Source organism: Pagrus pagrus (genome assembly GCF_965226575.1).
Source record: "Pagrus pagrus genome assembly, chromosome: 16".
NCBI lineage: Eukaryota > Metazoa > Chordata > Actinopteri > Spariformes > Sparidae > Pagrus > Pagrus pagrus.
In genome coordinates this window covers 29367920-29384235 of record NC_140200.1, presented here as the reverse complement: position 1 = coordinate 29384235, position 16316 = coordinate 29367920, and the positions used below count along the sequence as shown (strand labels likewise).

Here is a 16316-nt window from a genome sequence, read left to right as displayed (position 1 = left end):
CATGCCGGGGTGTCCTTGGGCAAGATACTGAACCCCAAAACTGCTCTTGATGTGCTGGTCGGCACCTTGCATGGCAGCCACCGCCATCAGTGTATGAATGTATGTATGAATTACTTTAAGTCGCTTTGGACAAAAGCATCTGCTAAATGCCGTAAATGCAAATATGTGGTCAATACAGCATTGAAAGATTAAGTAGTAGTAGTGGTGTCTGTCCAAAAATGTGTCTGATTTATATTCTATTTCTGTTGGAATTTGAACAGTGTTCACCAGAGCTACATCTAGAAAAATGGCAACAGACACTGCTGTTGAATTTTTAAATATTACAGTTCAAAGATGTAAACACCTCCAACAAAATTCCTATCACCTGTATTGCAGTGGAGCATAGATAGATACTACTAGAGTTGAGAGAGAAAATGTGTCTTAATGTTATTAGGAAGTACATCTTTGGATTACATATGAAATATTTGCACACGTAATCTATTTTTTGTACATTGATTATATTTGTAAATGAATTCCTGTATGCCTGAGTAATTTGTGTGGGTCTTAAGGGAGGGTGTTTGTGTCAATTGTGTAATAATTAGTATCATTATATATTATATTATGTATATGTCAAACATACAGTATATTTTTCTAATTTGGGGGAAGGGTTAGGGTTATTTTTTAAACATTATTATCATCTACAGATAAATAAACAAGTCTTATGGTCCAACAATTCATTTATCTGCTAATGTATCTCAGAATGACAATAAAAATCTATAAAAATGATGTAGTCTTCCACTAACTGAAATCTAAGAACATATACTGTATATAGTACTCTAACAGCACCAGACACACACTCCGATATTGCTGTGCTGGTGTTGTTCTAGGAATATATCATAATTAGGGCCTGAGCAGGAAACCTGCAAAGGCCTATTGTACCTGTAAGGATTCTTTAGCGCCCGAGCACGGACCAGTGCGAGGCCCTATTGTATCTGTAAGGATTATTATTAGGGCCCGAGCAGGAAACCTGCGATGGCCCTATTGTATCTGTAAGGATTATAAGGGCCCGAGCATGAATCATGCGAAGGCCTTATTGTATCTGTAAGGATTATTTTTAATTCTTCTTTTTCCTTCCATTCGACTGCATATTTGGAGACTTTAACATACCCCAAAACTCACCAAACTTGGAACATACGTCACATTGGTGTGCCACTATCTGAATTCAAAATGATTGGGGATGGGTGTGGCCAGGGGACTCCATAACACCACCTAACGTTGTTTTTCCCCGCGAAAATTTTCTTGGAATGTCATGAAATTCGCAGGACTCGTGGGTCTCAAGGATTTAGCCAGGAATTATTTTTGTCGGAATTTTTTTCCGATGCTGTTTTCGGGACTTTAGGATGGTCACAAACTCACCAAATTTGGCCCGTAAGATCTTACCCATGATTACGTTAATTCAATACCACAACTGCCCTCATGCGCAGCACGACAGCTCAGTAGCGCCCCCTAAGGCCCCCCTTATGGCTTTTCCCATTCAATTTTTTTCATTTTTACGCCTTGTACTTTATCTAACTCGTCCTACAGATTTAACACCACAGGCTTCACACTCACTAAATATCACCTTCAGACCTTGATGATGACATCTTGTCAAAAGGTTTTGCCTCCGATATATCTGGTGGGCGTAGTGGTGCGGTCAATTTCGAGACTCCCTTATGGCTTTTCCCATTTTGTTGTTTTCATTTCTATGCCTCGTACATTATTTAATTTGGCCTACAGATTTAATGCCACAGACTTCCCAGTCACTAAGCCTCATCCTTATGCCTTGATGATGATATGTTGTGAAAAGCTTTCGCCTACGTTGTACCTGGTGGGCGTAGCAGTGCGGTCAATTTCGATCCTTCGCCATAAGCAGGAAGTCCTTATAACTTCAACATACCATTTTCCATCTTCACCAAATTGGTCACACATGTAGAGGGGTTGTTCCCGAATAGGTCTATGCATCAATACTGCGTCATATCCATAGCGCCACCCACTGGACACAGGAAGTCACTGAAGATGTCACTGTTGTGTTTTCAGTGACACAGATCCCATTTAGGTAGGAACCTTTCCACAGACAACGGGCGAGCACACTTTTGGGTGCACAGCCTCCAACGGCACCGATGTGCAGCAGAGGCGAGCCCTCATCTGTGTGAATGGATAGGCCAGAGGTGCGGAACAGTCTGACAGCTAAACAGATCCTTCACTAATCAAATCAGAGACAAATGACCCGCAAAGCTACGTTAAAGGACCAAACAACATTAATGTGGTAACTGGTGTCTATGGCAACTTACATGAGAAAAAAATACTGGAAAAGCCTCAGTCAACCTGTCTGTCCTACCGACTCTTTGTCACATTTCTGCACTGTCCCCTGCAAATTAACTCACCATGTGTTTGTCTCCTTCCACTATTGTTTTGTTGTAGTTACTGTCTTGAAAAAAATCACTGCGACGGTCAGCCCTCTCGACCAAGACTTCAGTGAACTTTCCCCCAGAAAACAGCGTCCCTCCCCGTGAGTGAGAGAGTCAGACAGCATCCTGTTTACTGATGGCGATCATGTAATAATGTAATTTAGAGCGAGAAACGTAACTTTGACACTTTCCAGGATGCATGGTGGGTCAGGATCTCAATCACAACACACTATAACTACATCCATATGATTATAAACAGTCAGCGGGTACATGTTTAGATTAACAGGTGGACACCAGGGAAAAAACGTTGAAAAAAACACACAGAGATAATGCAGAGTCTCTGTGTGAAAAGGGCTATTGACTCGCTGGATCATACCTCGACATCGCTGCCATATTGGATGTGGCAGGCTGTTGTGTTTAGTAATAATTACAAGGAAATCCCTTCACCTGTTTAACTGGTCAAAATTTCTCAAGCACTTAGTCCTCATATGAAATTGATCAAATGAAATATGGACATTCGACTTACATATACATATACATATATATAATAGAAGCCTACTGCAAGTTATTTTAAAAAAAATATTTTTTACCATGAAATGTTATTGTATACTACGGAAGTAGTAGATGTAGTTAACAACATCAGGCTCACTTAGATTGCGCCACTGATATAGCTGAAGCCTTGCTAACCGTCTTTTTAGATAACGCACACTAATGTGTATATTATCTGTAATAGCAAGGCATAATGCTATTTCAGCCTGTGTCAGGCCTTGATTGAGAAGATATGTGACGCGGTGATCGATATGCTCCTGCTCCTCTGACATTGCTACACTGAATGATGTTTCCTGCAATGATGTAATATACTACACTATCGTTTTGGTATCTCAAGATCTCGAATTTATTATATCGTTATCTCAGGAAAACAAAGTTTTGAAACCTCGAGATAATAACTCGATATCTCGAGAAAACAAATGAAATGAACTCGTTATCATGGGAAAACGGAGGAAATAAAATGTATGAATGCATGGCCCTTTAGGGCTTCCATAGTATACAACAAAATAAGTGTATAATTTTCTGCCATGGACTATATCACTTCACTGCTAAAAGAAAAGAAAGCAGACTGTCTTATTTTAATTTATAGACTTTGTTCATTTTTTGTCTCAATGATTGTCATTATTAGCACTTAAATGAATATAAATCATTGAATATAAAAATGATAAATCAAAATCAATTAAATGTAAACATTAGTGCTTTTTATTCAGAAAACCCACAGTTTTCGTGACTACTTGTATTTGTTTACAGGGCAGACCTGCCACATCGAATAAGGAGGACGCGCTGATGTATTGCGGCAACAGACCAACAAAGTCAATGTGGCGTCTACGTATATATGTCAATGTCCCCACCCATCACACACAGATCACTCCTTGGCCCTCGATCCTCGCTCCTCAGATCACAAATAAGAGCTTTGGGACAGCCTGCAAGATGGTGGACAGGACAAACTTCCGGTTCAAGCAAGGATCGAGAGGATCAATGAAAAGGCCTTACAAGTCGGAATTCCAAGTCGGAAACTTGGCACAATCCGCGTAGCCTGAGTTCGCCAACATATACACAGATGACATCACAGCAGTAAGGCAGCGAGTGAACAATTACTTTTAATCTCACTCTTAGGTTGGAAGTTGTAAACACTGACTCGGAAATTCCGACTTCTGACTTGCAATGGAACGCACCATATCTCTCAGACTTTGTGAAACCTCACTGTTGCAAATTTTTCTGCACAAGTTTTCATTAAAACAAAGTATTTCTTCAGCTACAAGATCTTTTTACATATGAGTAAATTATGTGTTCACAAAAATGTTCACAGATGCACAAATTCAGATACATGCATGTACATTTTCTTTACATGCACAAAAAAGGTGATATATAACTGTAGGCTGTGTAATTATTATTCTTTTTTTAAAATAATTTTACAATCAACAACACCTCTAATGTTTTTTGTTTTGAATGCTAATGCAATACCAACACTGACCTGTCATACGTCCTGCAGGATATCGTGATGGGACATAGTGGGTGTAGTTACTGTCAGACACAAGCGGAAGAGGAGGTTCCAAGCTTTCTGCCTCCTCCAGAGAATGATGTTTGGGATACTTTGAAGGACTTGCAAGGTCTTTACCGTGGTTGGCCTTGAAGTCCCATTCATATAGCAGCACCTGCTCACTTAGACCATTAGGACAAAAGCCTGCAGGGTGGGGGTGTCTCATCTGTCCTGAGTGTGTAGGTGGGACCAAGAAAGGTTGGGGAGCAGCATTAAAGGCTTCTTTGGGTTCATGGTGGTACTGGCTCTCTGGGATTCTCCACCGGCCAACATTGTGTGCTTCCCCCCTATCTTGCTCATCGCCATGTTCTTGCAGCCTTTTGCTGGTCTCTGTATGTCCACTACACTCTAGGCAAGGGGGAGGCCAGGCCAAGTCCAGGCTGGAGGATGTCATGCTCTCATCCATCTCAACAGGAACACTCTGATGACGGCAAGGTCCTGAGAACAGAAGTCAACATATGAATCAGTTTGCACAATACTTTGAAAGACATTTAGATATTAGAGGCTGGAAATTCATATCTGCAGCAAGTCTGACTAAGTTGTTTCGTACCTTTAAAAGAATCCATTTTGTCATTGAGGTTAAGTGTCTGTCACCTCTGTTGAAGTGAGAATGAAAACAATGTGAAAGGAATTTAATGGAGTATGACAACTTGAAGAGGCACACAGTGTACCACATTACATAAGCACAACTGGCAAGAAAACGACTGGTTTCAACTAAGAGATTCAAAGTTCACTTTTGACAACAAAGCCACTTCCAACAAGTAAAAACTTTTACAAGAAAATAGCAGATATAACAGTATGAGAATGAACTTACGTATACACTGTCATCAAGAGTAGAATTTACTCACTCTTATTTCTCCTTCACTGGGTAGGTAGCAAACTGCATGTATCTTTAGAAGTGAGTTGACCGTAACACGAATGCCTCAAACTAGTACAAAGGTCAAAATCACTGAAGGTATGTCAGGCATGCCTTCTAAAACAACAATTTAAACTTACTCTCAAAAGATTTTTAAGTATGTTTTTTCCTCTAAATCCACACGGAGAATAAAGCAGAACTTCAGTGTAATCCCACACCTACCTTTTCTTAGGTGTGTTTATCCGTCACCCACAGCACAAACCTGTTCTGAGGCAAACAGGAAATATTCCCACTATGCAAAGCAGGGGAGACTCGTGACCCATTTATGCAAATAATGCGGGGCTTAAGACTGCAGCTGCCAGGCTATAGGTAGACATTCTGTGGCCAGTCGGGTTAAACTGTTTCTTTGATTTGAAAAGTTGGCAGCTCTTATTTTCATCCAAAGAAGAAAAAAAGACATGTACATCCTCAAGCAGTACAGTCATATCAGTCACAAAGTAGACAATTGTCTTGACATGTACATGAATATCATCCAAAGCATTGGTTATTCAATTTTTTTTTTTTTGGGACGGATCCACTTTAGTATTGAGTGCCATGTAGAGAATAACTTCTAATGGCATTTTAAGCATTTTCTTGATAACATTATTGTAACAATAGTCCATATACAGGCTTGGGGAGTAACAGAAAACATGAAATTGGATTACATGATTATGATACAAGAAAATGTAACTGTATTCTGTTAAAGTTACGGAAAAAAATATATAATTAGATTATGAATACATTTAACATTTAAGAAAAAAGGGGATCACTAACAGGATTACATTGGTAAAATAAAGAATGATGTACTAGTCTGTAACCATACACGTGCACACATGACAACACTAAGATATGATATGAGATATACCAAAAAGTCCCGGAAAGTAATCAAGTTACAATTCTTTAATATTGTGATACTAAGTTACATTTTTTAACAGGTAATTAGTAACTGTATCAGAATACACTTTTAAAGTAACCTTCCCAACTTGGTCCATCCACATATACTTCATATATTATCTGTATGAGTGGAGTGGAGAACCAAGTTAGTAGCACTGGAAGGTTGTAGTAGTTTTTTAGTATCAGGCTAAATGCTAACATTATAATGCTAACATGGTTATAATAATAATGCTACCATGCTTATGTTTACCATATTCACCAACACTAAACACAACGCACAGCTGACACTGATGACGAATATCATTAGTTTTGCAGTAATTTGATCATGAACCTAAGTATTGGATTGATTTAATTTTCAACCTGATGGTGGCGCTAGAAGAAGAGGAAAGGGATCACTCAAGTTAATACGATTCATCCTCAGTGGAACATATATGTCTGAACCATGTATCTTGTCCATCCATCCCGTGATATTTCACTCAAAACCATGTGTCAACCTCATTGTGGCACTAGAGAATAAAGTCAGAGGATCGTTAAAGCTGGAGTTTGTAGAATATGTGAAAAACGCATGAGACGGATGGAAACAACTGTGCTCCCCCCTCCCCTCCCTGTTTCAACTCCGTAGCTCCACACTTTCACTTTCCATTCTCGTGGACGCGCGCTACCGCTAGGAATATTCACGTCGGAGCTTTTCTGTCATACACTTGCTGTGGCCGAATTACAGGTAAGAAAGTACTTTACCTTTCTCTCGTGAACAAATTGAACGAATGAACAAACAAACATTAATTTTGCATCATTTAGAGACCAATGACAATTACTTCTTGCTAACGTCTCAGCATGACATAGCCTACATGTCTGGAACGAATAAAGCTACGATATTTGTCATACTGACGTGATACTTATGTAGCATAATCTAATGACAACAGCAACACTTTTATATCACGGGAAAGAGGTGTGAATGCTAAGAATAATAAAACATATAACGCTAAAGTAAACAATTACCCCCACATGCACGGACTATCGGAGACACCACTTTATTCAGACACTTCTTTCTTGTCACCGCAACCTGAAAATAAATAACTGTCACATCCATATCTACATGACACATGTCCTCTGTATGTCATGTATATATAACGCTACTGACAATACATTTGACGTTGACTTTGGCTCTGACTTGCTTGTAGCTGTCTTGAGCCTTTGGCTACGGTTAGCATAAAGCTAATCAACTCACAACATTACTCATCAATTGAGACAACAAACCGCCTGCTTTATTAGATTCACGGTCATTTCAACTACACAGCCAATTACTACCACACATTTAGATTATCAGCTATGTAAAACTTGTATTGGAGGCTCACCTGTCCAGGAGAAGAACAGCAAGCTCAGTATCCAACCTCAGCCCGATGCTATGCTCAGCTCTCTCCACCTCGGATATGCTTGAACTATGCTATGAACTATCATTGGCTGAACACTGCCGTCACAGCACTGATTTTTTAAAGCCTGAATACAGAGCCAAGAGGAGACACAGATGTGCATTGTTCTGTAATAACACTATGAATTACAAAATGCTGAAAGGTTATTATTGATTTTTGACCAAATGACGCCAGAAATAACTTACACACTCCAGCTTTAAGGTACATCGTCTGGGAACCATGAATGTCTGCACCAAAACAAACGAATGGCTGTTCAAAAATTTAATGGACATACAGCAGAAGTGTTTGAGATATTTCAGTCTGGACCAACATGATGCACCAACCAGGGTTGTGATTGCTAGAGCTATGAAGCTGGGTGGCTATAAACAAAAACATACACACACACAATATGGAGATGGCTATGTGTCAATAGCCCTTTAAAAAAGCTAGTTATTGGGACTCAGGTTAACAATACTTTGTCAAAATAAAAGTTCCAAGGCCAGGAAGATTTCTTACTGTTAAAGGATAATTATATATAAAGTTGCGATCTTTATCTATTATTCCAGATCCTTTCTACACTGTTTGAGATTGGTTAGGACTACTGTCACAGGATCACTGGATGGTGAAGCTTTATGATCCACAACTGAGAATACCTTCATGGTGGTGTGGGTGAGGACAGAGCCTAGCTCACATGCCTTCACCTTACCAGTGACCACCTGGACAAGCTCCCGCCGGAAGCGCCGGCTGACCATGCAGTAGAGCAGGAAGTTGGTAGTGGAGTTGAGGTTTTGCAGCATGTTGGCCAAGTCTCCAGCCACATTGATGGGAATGCTGTAGTTGTTCCTGTCAAAGTTCTCCTTATTGTACTTGGTCCTCAGGATGCAGTATGTGACAAAGCGGGGCAGACTGAGCACAACAAAAGCCACAGAGACAGTGCCCAGTAGCAGGATGGTCCTCCTCAACATGCCCCTGGTGCTCCTCCCATGCATGACGCGACGCTCCTCCTCGGTAAAGAGGTTGCTGGCACGACACAGATAGTACCCAATGAGGTAGTTAAAGATGATGACCAACATAATGGGTATTCCCCCTGAGAGGAATGTGGTTATCCACACTGTAATAGTAGAGTAGGCTGCATTGCGGTAAAGACACCTGGGCAGCGTAACATTCTGCCCGTCCAGCGTAAAGTTGATCGATGTGACGATGTTAATCCAGCCCAGTGGCACAGAGACAAGATGTGACACTAGGACGATAGCCACGCATGTCAGCTTAGTGACCCAGGCTTGGGAGAAGTGCTGCTTAACCACCGTGCTACGGAGGACGAGGTAGCGCTCAATGGTGAACACTACCACTATCCAGGAAGAGCTGTAGAGCGATCCATACTGCAGGAAACCCAAGATGCCACACCAAGGGTAGGAGTGCCAGAAGGGCTGCTGTAGCCAGAAGGTGAGGGTCAGATCAATAAGGATCACCCACACCAGGTAGAAGGTGTCCACAATGGCCAGACAGCTCAGGTACATGATGGCCGTTTTGGACATCCCGCATTTACGGAAGCAGATCATGTAGAATGTAAAGATGTTGGCTGGAAGACAGGAACACAAAAGCCCAGATGGCTACATTAAATTTGACTGTCAGATTCTACTTTAAAGGTCCCATATTATACTGTTTTTCATCAATTTCACACAGCTGTCAGAAGTCCAACAACCCTGTATTCGAAATGTATTGCCCCAAACCCATCCGTGGTCCTGAATTTCAGCTGTCTAAAAGTCACTCAAGTGAGCGCTACTGAGCTCTGCTGAGAGCAGGCTGTTTCTGTGCCTGCACCTTTAAATGCTAATGAGCTCCGTCTGTCAACGCCTGCCTTGCCTGCTACATGCGCCTCTCAGGGAGAGGATGCCGCTTACACTAGCGGTAGCATGCGCTAATGTTTACAGTGGATGTATCGCTATGGCTCACCGAGATGCTGTCGTTCAACTGGTTGTATAAGCTTAATAAGTCAACACTCAGGAATTTGTGTGTTGTCCACCATTACATGAGAGACTCCCCACTCCCCAACACAACCACCCAGCTCCCATCCCCCACTGACCTGCAACAGGTAACATCTAAAAACAGCTAGCGAAAGCTGTGTTTGTCTCCAACACTGTCTCCAAACTCTTGGACACTGTTCGCATAGTCTCTGTCTCCAGTCTGCACGTTTCCAGACTTTTTACTGTGACAACCAAGCTCCTTGTTATATTATTAACCATTAAACTTGCTTCAAATGCCATTGCGTAGCGGACCAAAGCGGATCTAACTAGTTAGCCAGTTTCAAGCTGACGTCACCATACTCGTAGGCAACTGTAAATACTATCAAAACGTGGCAACACTTACCTGTGGCTCGGGTGCAGTTGCTGGGTCCCGTATGGTTGGGACTGATCCTTTTATGAGGGTCAGTGTCTAGGCAAAGCCAGCTTTGTACTGACCCACGTTACTGAAGCAGTCTGAAGAAAATCAAGGTTGTAACTGGTTTATTAAATTTTCTGGTTGCTGACATGTGGCCATGCTATGGCCTGCTTGTGGCTCAGTTGTGGCAAACAGGAGCTGTCCTCCCAAGTGCCTAATTCTATGTGCTATATGGGCCAGATGAACGTATCTGGTGTGGGCCAGATCTGCAATTCCTTTAACAGCAGAGTAACTGTAGACTTGCAGTAATGTTAGTAATTCAATAATAAATGGTTATTGACCTGGATATCTGAGGGCAGCAGTGGGTCATAGTGTGCAGGGAAGATACAAGATGAGCTACAAGTGACTGATTAACAATAATAAAGTCATTAGTATAAACATTAGCCTGATCGTGACTTGTTTTAACATGCTGACTTGTTTTGTGTCTGTGTACAACTACTCCACGTGCCTTAAATTGCTCCCTGGGGACAAATAAAGTATTTTGAATTGAATTGAATTGAATGGATAGGTACCTGATAAAGCCTATTCAAGCATGGACACCCAAAGACCAAACAAGATGACAAGATACATACCTGGAATACCTATGATGCAAAGGAGTGGGTAGTAGATCTTCTGAACAGTGATGAGGATGGTGACACTCGCTCCCCCCATGGTTCACTGATCACCAGGAAGTGGCTCACATGCTAATACCTGCAATAAAGGAGGTGGAGGGAAAGAGGAGTACAAGAAACAGATACTGGGGCTACTTTGCACATTTTTTGCTATAATTTGGAAAATTAGTACAATTATCAACTAAATTACTAAAATGTAGAATGTTAAGTCAGGGACAACCAGTGCACATGAGGACAATTAATCATAAAGCTTATTTAATTGACTTTGAAATGATTTCAGAGAGGTCACTCTTTGGTCAATCTTTCTCAGAATAATTATTATTTTGATCAGCTATGTTGAGATTAGACAGCTAATTACACATTAGACAGCTTCTTATATGTTGTAGAAGACACATTAATCAGCTCCAATGTTAAACTGAGCCATACAGCTGATTACTCACAATCAGTGCAGGATGTAAGCTAGTCTGTCTTCTTGCTTTTGTTGGTTATTATCTTTTAAATGTAATTTTTAGATTGTCTTAATGTCTTATTTTTTATTTAATTGATTTTTATTGTATTTGAACACCCCTGTAAAGCAGCTTGTATTGTCTTTGTCTGAATGGTGCAATATAAACTTTTATCAGTCTAACTGCCTGGAAAAACTGCTGCCCGATGAATAACAGTACATAAAGATCCACTATTATCTTGATCACACACATGTGATCCCCATAGCTTTCCGTCTAATGGTTGTTTTATTCAGACTTACTTTAACATATCATAAAAAACCTTTTCATAGAAAGCTTTTTTTTTACATCTTTCCTTCATCATTTTGTTTAATCACTGATCTAATATCTGGACTGATCCAGGTTAATTACTTTATCTGTGTTAAAATGTCAGTTGTGAATATCAAAATGGATCAGACGTACCTGGTGTTTATAGGACCTCTGTGGACCTCTGTGTTCTATAGCTATGAAGGTGTCAAACAGAGGAGGCTCAGTTGTTCCTGAATAATAATGATGGGCGGATCGATCCAAATATTGATAATATCGATACTAAAGTTGGTATATATACAGTATATACGTATATATATATATATATACCAGTGTAATGAGATCGATACTTTAGTTTCAGGCTCTCTCCTGTATGCACTGCTGCAGTTTCATCAAAGAGGCGCCCTGGCTGTCTGTGTCTGTGTAAGTGCCGCTGCTTTCAAGTGCTGCTCCTGTCACAGCACGGAGCAGGCACACTCTGCTCCTCCTCCCCCCTCTTGTGATTTGACGTTGTACCGTCACGTGACTCAGGCAAACATGCAAGCAAGCAGGCTCAGCCAGCAGCACACACACACAAGCAGCACAGAGACGGAGCAGAAGAATGTCAGAGAGGAAGAGGAGGCGCCGTGTGGCTGTATTTTCAGGCCGAAAATCAAACAACGGCAGGCTGTATAATTTGTAAAAAGACTGTAAGATACAGTGGTAACACAACAAATGTATACAAGCATATGAAAAATCATGCGAAAGAAAACAAAAAATAAAATAATTTGTTTTAAATGTTTTATAACATATGTTGTAGAGTGATAATTGTGTACACTTTGTTTATTTAAGAAAAAAATCCAGAAAAGAAGTGCAATGAAGGGAGAAATGTTATTTCATTATTGTGTTGTAGTTTCTGAACACTATAAAATAATTTGTTTTAATTTGTTCGCGAGTGATAATTTTGTGCACTTTGTTTATTTAAGAAACAAATCCAGACATGACAGTGTATGGGGAAACATTGTTTTGTTACTGTTCTATTGTTTCTGAACAAAAACTTTCATTATGATAATAAAGTATTTTCTATTTACCTATAAACTTTACCCAAATTCTGTCCTGGGTTATAACTAATTAATAATCCAAAGGAAAAATCATAAAAACACTTAAAAGTAATGAAAATTCACTCAGATTTAGCAATTTGATGATGCATCCACCTTAATTATTAAAAAGTATCAGTATTGGCGATACTGGCCCTGTATTTACTTGCTATCAGATCAATACCAAATCTTGCAGTATCGCACACCACTACTGAATAATACACAGTCTGATGCTAAAATGAAACCTAAACCCAGAGTGGTTAGAAACTGTTTTTGAAAAGATTTCATCACTTTGAAAAGTTCTTGTCTGTCTTGTGTGTAGGTTTGTTAATTTCTTTTCTTTTATATTGTCTTTGTTTTATATGTATCCTGATGTGAATGTCTGCCTTTCAAATACCACAGTGGATTCTCTGTTGAAACAAACCTTTCTGCTTCAATACATTTTTTGTTATATTGTGAAGACAGTCTAGACACGGGTCTCTTCAATTAAAAAAAGGTTTTGTTGGAGCCCAGACCCAGACAGAAGTCACACCACAAGCCTCAGTTGCTCTTCCTCTTACATTTAGCCTTTCCACAGTATAATAGTAATTTAACTAACACTAAAGTGTGATGTTTAACCCAAAGTCTTTGACTTGTCGACAGTTGTGTATTGTGCATATGCAAATCAACCCACACTTTAGATCAGGGTCTGCCAGACCCTCCTGTTGCTGAGCCCAAACTTTATTTTTTCCAAACTTTGGAGCCCTGTTGTGAACTTCTGTCTTCACTGATCAGTGAATAAAATTCACCTTAACCAGCCACAGAGTTAAACCTGAGGGATTATTTTTTGTTGTAAAAAGTTGCCGGCAACTCGCTAAGCCTGGGCTTTTGGACATCAGACGTCTGGATGAAGTGATTTGGAATATTTGTAATTGCCGCCAATTCAAAAGGATAAGGAAGCCTCTTGTAAAATTGTAAAACGTTGCCAATGTTCACATCACTCCATCCCAGGCCCAGATCATCCTAGACCCATGTAATGCGATTTAAATTTGAATCAAGAATGGAAGCAAAATTATTTGGAATTATCAAAAGATAAACTTTGTGCTGCAGGCAGTTCTGGTGAGTTTTAATAAGGCCTTAATTGTTGTATTGTTACATGTTGTATATTAATGTCTATGTGTGTATGAGTTATGTGTTTTATCTTAATGTTTACGTGTGTTTGAGGGTGTAGCATGTAGTATTGCAATTTTTTCCTGATTTCTAAAAGTTTTGCTTTACATTCTTTGCAATGTGATAAACCATATAGATAGTAATAATTAAATGGCAAGTGACAACTCTGTGACCCTTACCAGTTCTAGTATTGTGCATTGGCATTATCTCCTTCCCATGAGTTTTTCCCCTGCGTGAAACTGCCTCTTTTCCCTTCTTCCCTCTCCTTATCTTAGTCCTGTTTTTCACTGAATAGAGTCCAGTGGTTTAGAGTTCAGCACGGAACTGGTGGTTTGAGTCCACTGCTTTGTTTTATGTTTTCCTTACTAGAGAGTATTAGCGTCTGGCTGTATATGTGTGTGTGTTGGAATTGGAAATTAGTGCAGAAATACATACAGGTATCTCTGCTATGACTACCAATTTGCAATACAATTTTTGTTTGTCAGTTTTGTTCTTTGGTTTGGTTTGTTTGGAGTTTTTTTTTTAACATTAGCTTGGTTAAAATTCCCAGTGACTGGTAGTTCAGGTTCCCAGTGAAAATTCATGTGTTCACACTTTGTACAGACCTATTGTTATACTGTAGGGGCTTATGTTACCCATTGTCCTACTTTCTTTCTGATATTGCTGGATTTTGTTTCAATATCCAATGCTGGTAGTTGTTTAAGTTGTATAGATGTTGTATCTCAAATTTTCTAGAAATTTCTGTTGTTTTTGTTTGACTTGATTTAATTTTGCCAAAGTGTGAAGCCACATGGTTGAGCATATGCTTCAGTGTTTCCCACACATTAATTTATTTGTGGCGGTCCGCAACAATATTAACATTGCCCGCCTCATATTGATTTTCTATTTTTGGAGCCGTGCATCCCGTTCTCACTCACTCACTCAAGACAGCACACCTGTCAGTGAATAGCATGATGTTATATACTCCGATACAGTGCATGGCGGTGTGGTTTTTAGTCCGCCGGTAAAACCAACTAAGAAGAGGAGGAGGACTATTTTACGCAGTTAGCTTGACCGTAACTTCCTCTGCAAAGAGGACGGCTGGCCTCATCGTCAAGATCAAGCCCCCACAAAGAGCCCCAGGCCTTGTAGACAGTTTTTGTCATGGCCAAGCTGTGTAATTACGTCGTCATGTGATGCACTGGGGACTTTTTCTAACATTGTGAAAGACTTGTATGTATAACGGTAATAAAAGCCGCACAACCCCTACGAAATGACTCGTTTTACTGTCAGGATTTGGGCAATTCAGTCCAATACAATTTGGAGAGTCTAGAGGAGCCGCCCAATTACATTTTATCCCCATCCAAGTTAGCTCGACCACCGCCACAATTAAAGTCTGATTCTGTTGGAAACACTGTGCTTATTTTGTTATCTTTAAATGTGTGAATCCTAATGCTTACAAAATTATTGATTCCTCCTCATCATAAAGCAAACTACCTCAAAGCCAAAATCGTGTGTTTGAGATTTCTTGGAACCTTCTATTTGAATTCCTTTAAGTTTCGATTTTGACTTTATCCTTTTCATTTTTCATCGGTAATATTTTTTGTATTCTTCTTTTATTTTACATTTTTATATTCTCACAATTGTATTGCTGTTTATTTTCATTTGTTTTTTTCTTAAAGCTATGGTCTACGATTTGAAAGATTTGTCATTATTATTAACATTATTTAGATGGTGGTTATGGTCCAATAGTACGACCTACACAATGTGAAGAGTAAAAGGAACCAAATAAATCCATTCTCTCTAGCGCCTGCAAAACTGAAAAGAAATTAGCGGCCCGCATAGCTCCTATTGGATCAATTTTCCGATCCAATCCTCGCTCACTCTCCTGCTCCTGCTCACGTCTGGTCCCGACCCACTTCCGCATTTGAAACTACAAGCGGACAAGAGGTTTGTTTTGCCCTGAGCAGTTCAGCTGCCTCTGCTTGCCCCACCGACAAAGAGTCAAAGAAAGAAAGTCTGTCACTGAAAAGACACAAAGCGGAGATGTGAAATACAGAGAGTTTCTGTTGAGCAGGTAATCTCTCGTCTTTATTGTGGATGTTCTGATACATAACTTTCATGCCGATGCTGGCTTATGACTGTGAAAGCTGCTGTGAGTTTGTTTCTGTGTTATTAGACGGTGTCGAGACAATTTCTGTCTCTGCAGTATTGTCAACACTTGTTTATTTGTTCGACGGAGACGTTAGCCTCTGTGCTAGCATTGTAAGCTAACAACAAGCTAACATTGCTATCATGTTTACACCAAATCAGCGTATGTATTTGCTCGTGGCAGCTAAATGAAACAGCAAGTAATGCAAGTAAGATGAATGAATGGATGAATGAAACCCCAAAGCGAAGCGGAGGGGTTTCGGATTTATTTTCAGATTTTTATTTTATTTGTCCGGATTTATTTCTCCATAACAACCTCTCGCCCGGTCACTACTCAACTGTTTTGCTATCCCTCCTCCCGGTCTTGTCCGTTTGTTTTCAACGAAGCCTTTGCTAAATCAATATGATGGATTATCATATAGGCGTTACGATGTTTGTATTTGTGAGAG

The 16316-nt window shown here is 39.9% G+C and overlaps 2 protein-coding genes across 3 annotated transcripts in view; both read right to left on the bottom strand.

Annotated features, from left to right (window-relative positions):
* Positions 1–5581, bottom strand: part of LOC311271726 (uncharacterized protein) — a 46421-nt gene extending 40840 nt beyond the window's left edge. Inside the window, exons 1-3 of one of the 2 annotated variants that reach the window (XM_084377518.1) lie at positions 5330–5581; positions 5066–5111; positions 4450–4953 (exon numbers count right to left, since the gene is read on the bottom strand). In XM_084377518.1, the coding sequence (XP_084233644.1) occupies positions 4450–4953; positions 5066–5081 (520 nt within the window). In that variant the 5' untranslated portion in view covers positions 5082–5111; positions 5330–5581. Of the gene's footprint in view, positions 1–4449; positions 4954–5065; positions 5148–5329 lie in introns of those variants that run through there. The other variant, XM_084377519.1, reaches the window with a different exon arrangement.
* A 798-nt stretch (positions 5582–6379) lies between these two features.
* Positions 6380–11859, bottom strand: LOC311271519 (putative G-protein coupled receptor 139). The gene is made up of 3 exons (XM_084377222.1): positions 11669–11859; positions 10725–10842; positions 6380–9292 (listed from the first exon to the last, which is right to left on the bottom strand). Exons 2-3 carry the CDS (start codon positions 10801–10803, stop codon positions 8271–8273), a joined length of 1101 nt encoding a protein of 366 aa, XP_084233348.1. The 5' UTR covers positions 10804–10842; positions 11669–11859; the 3' UTR covers positions 6380–8270.
* Between the last annotated feature and the right edge of the window lie 4457 nt (positions 11860–16316).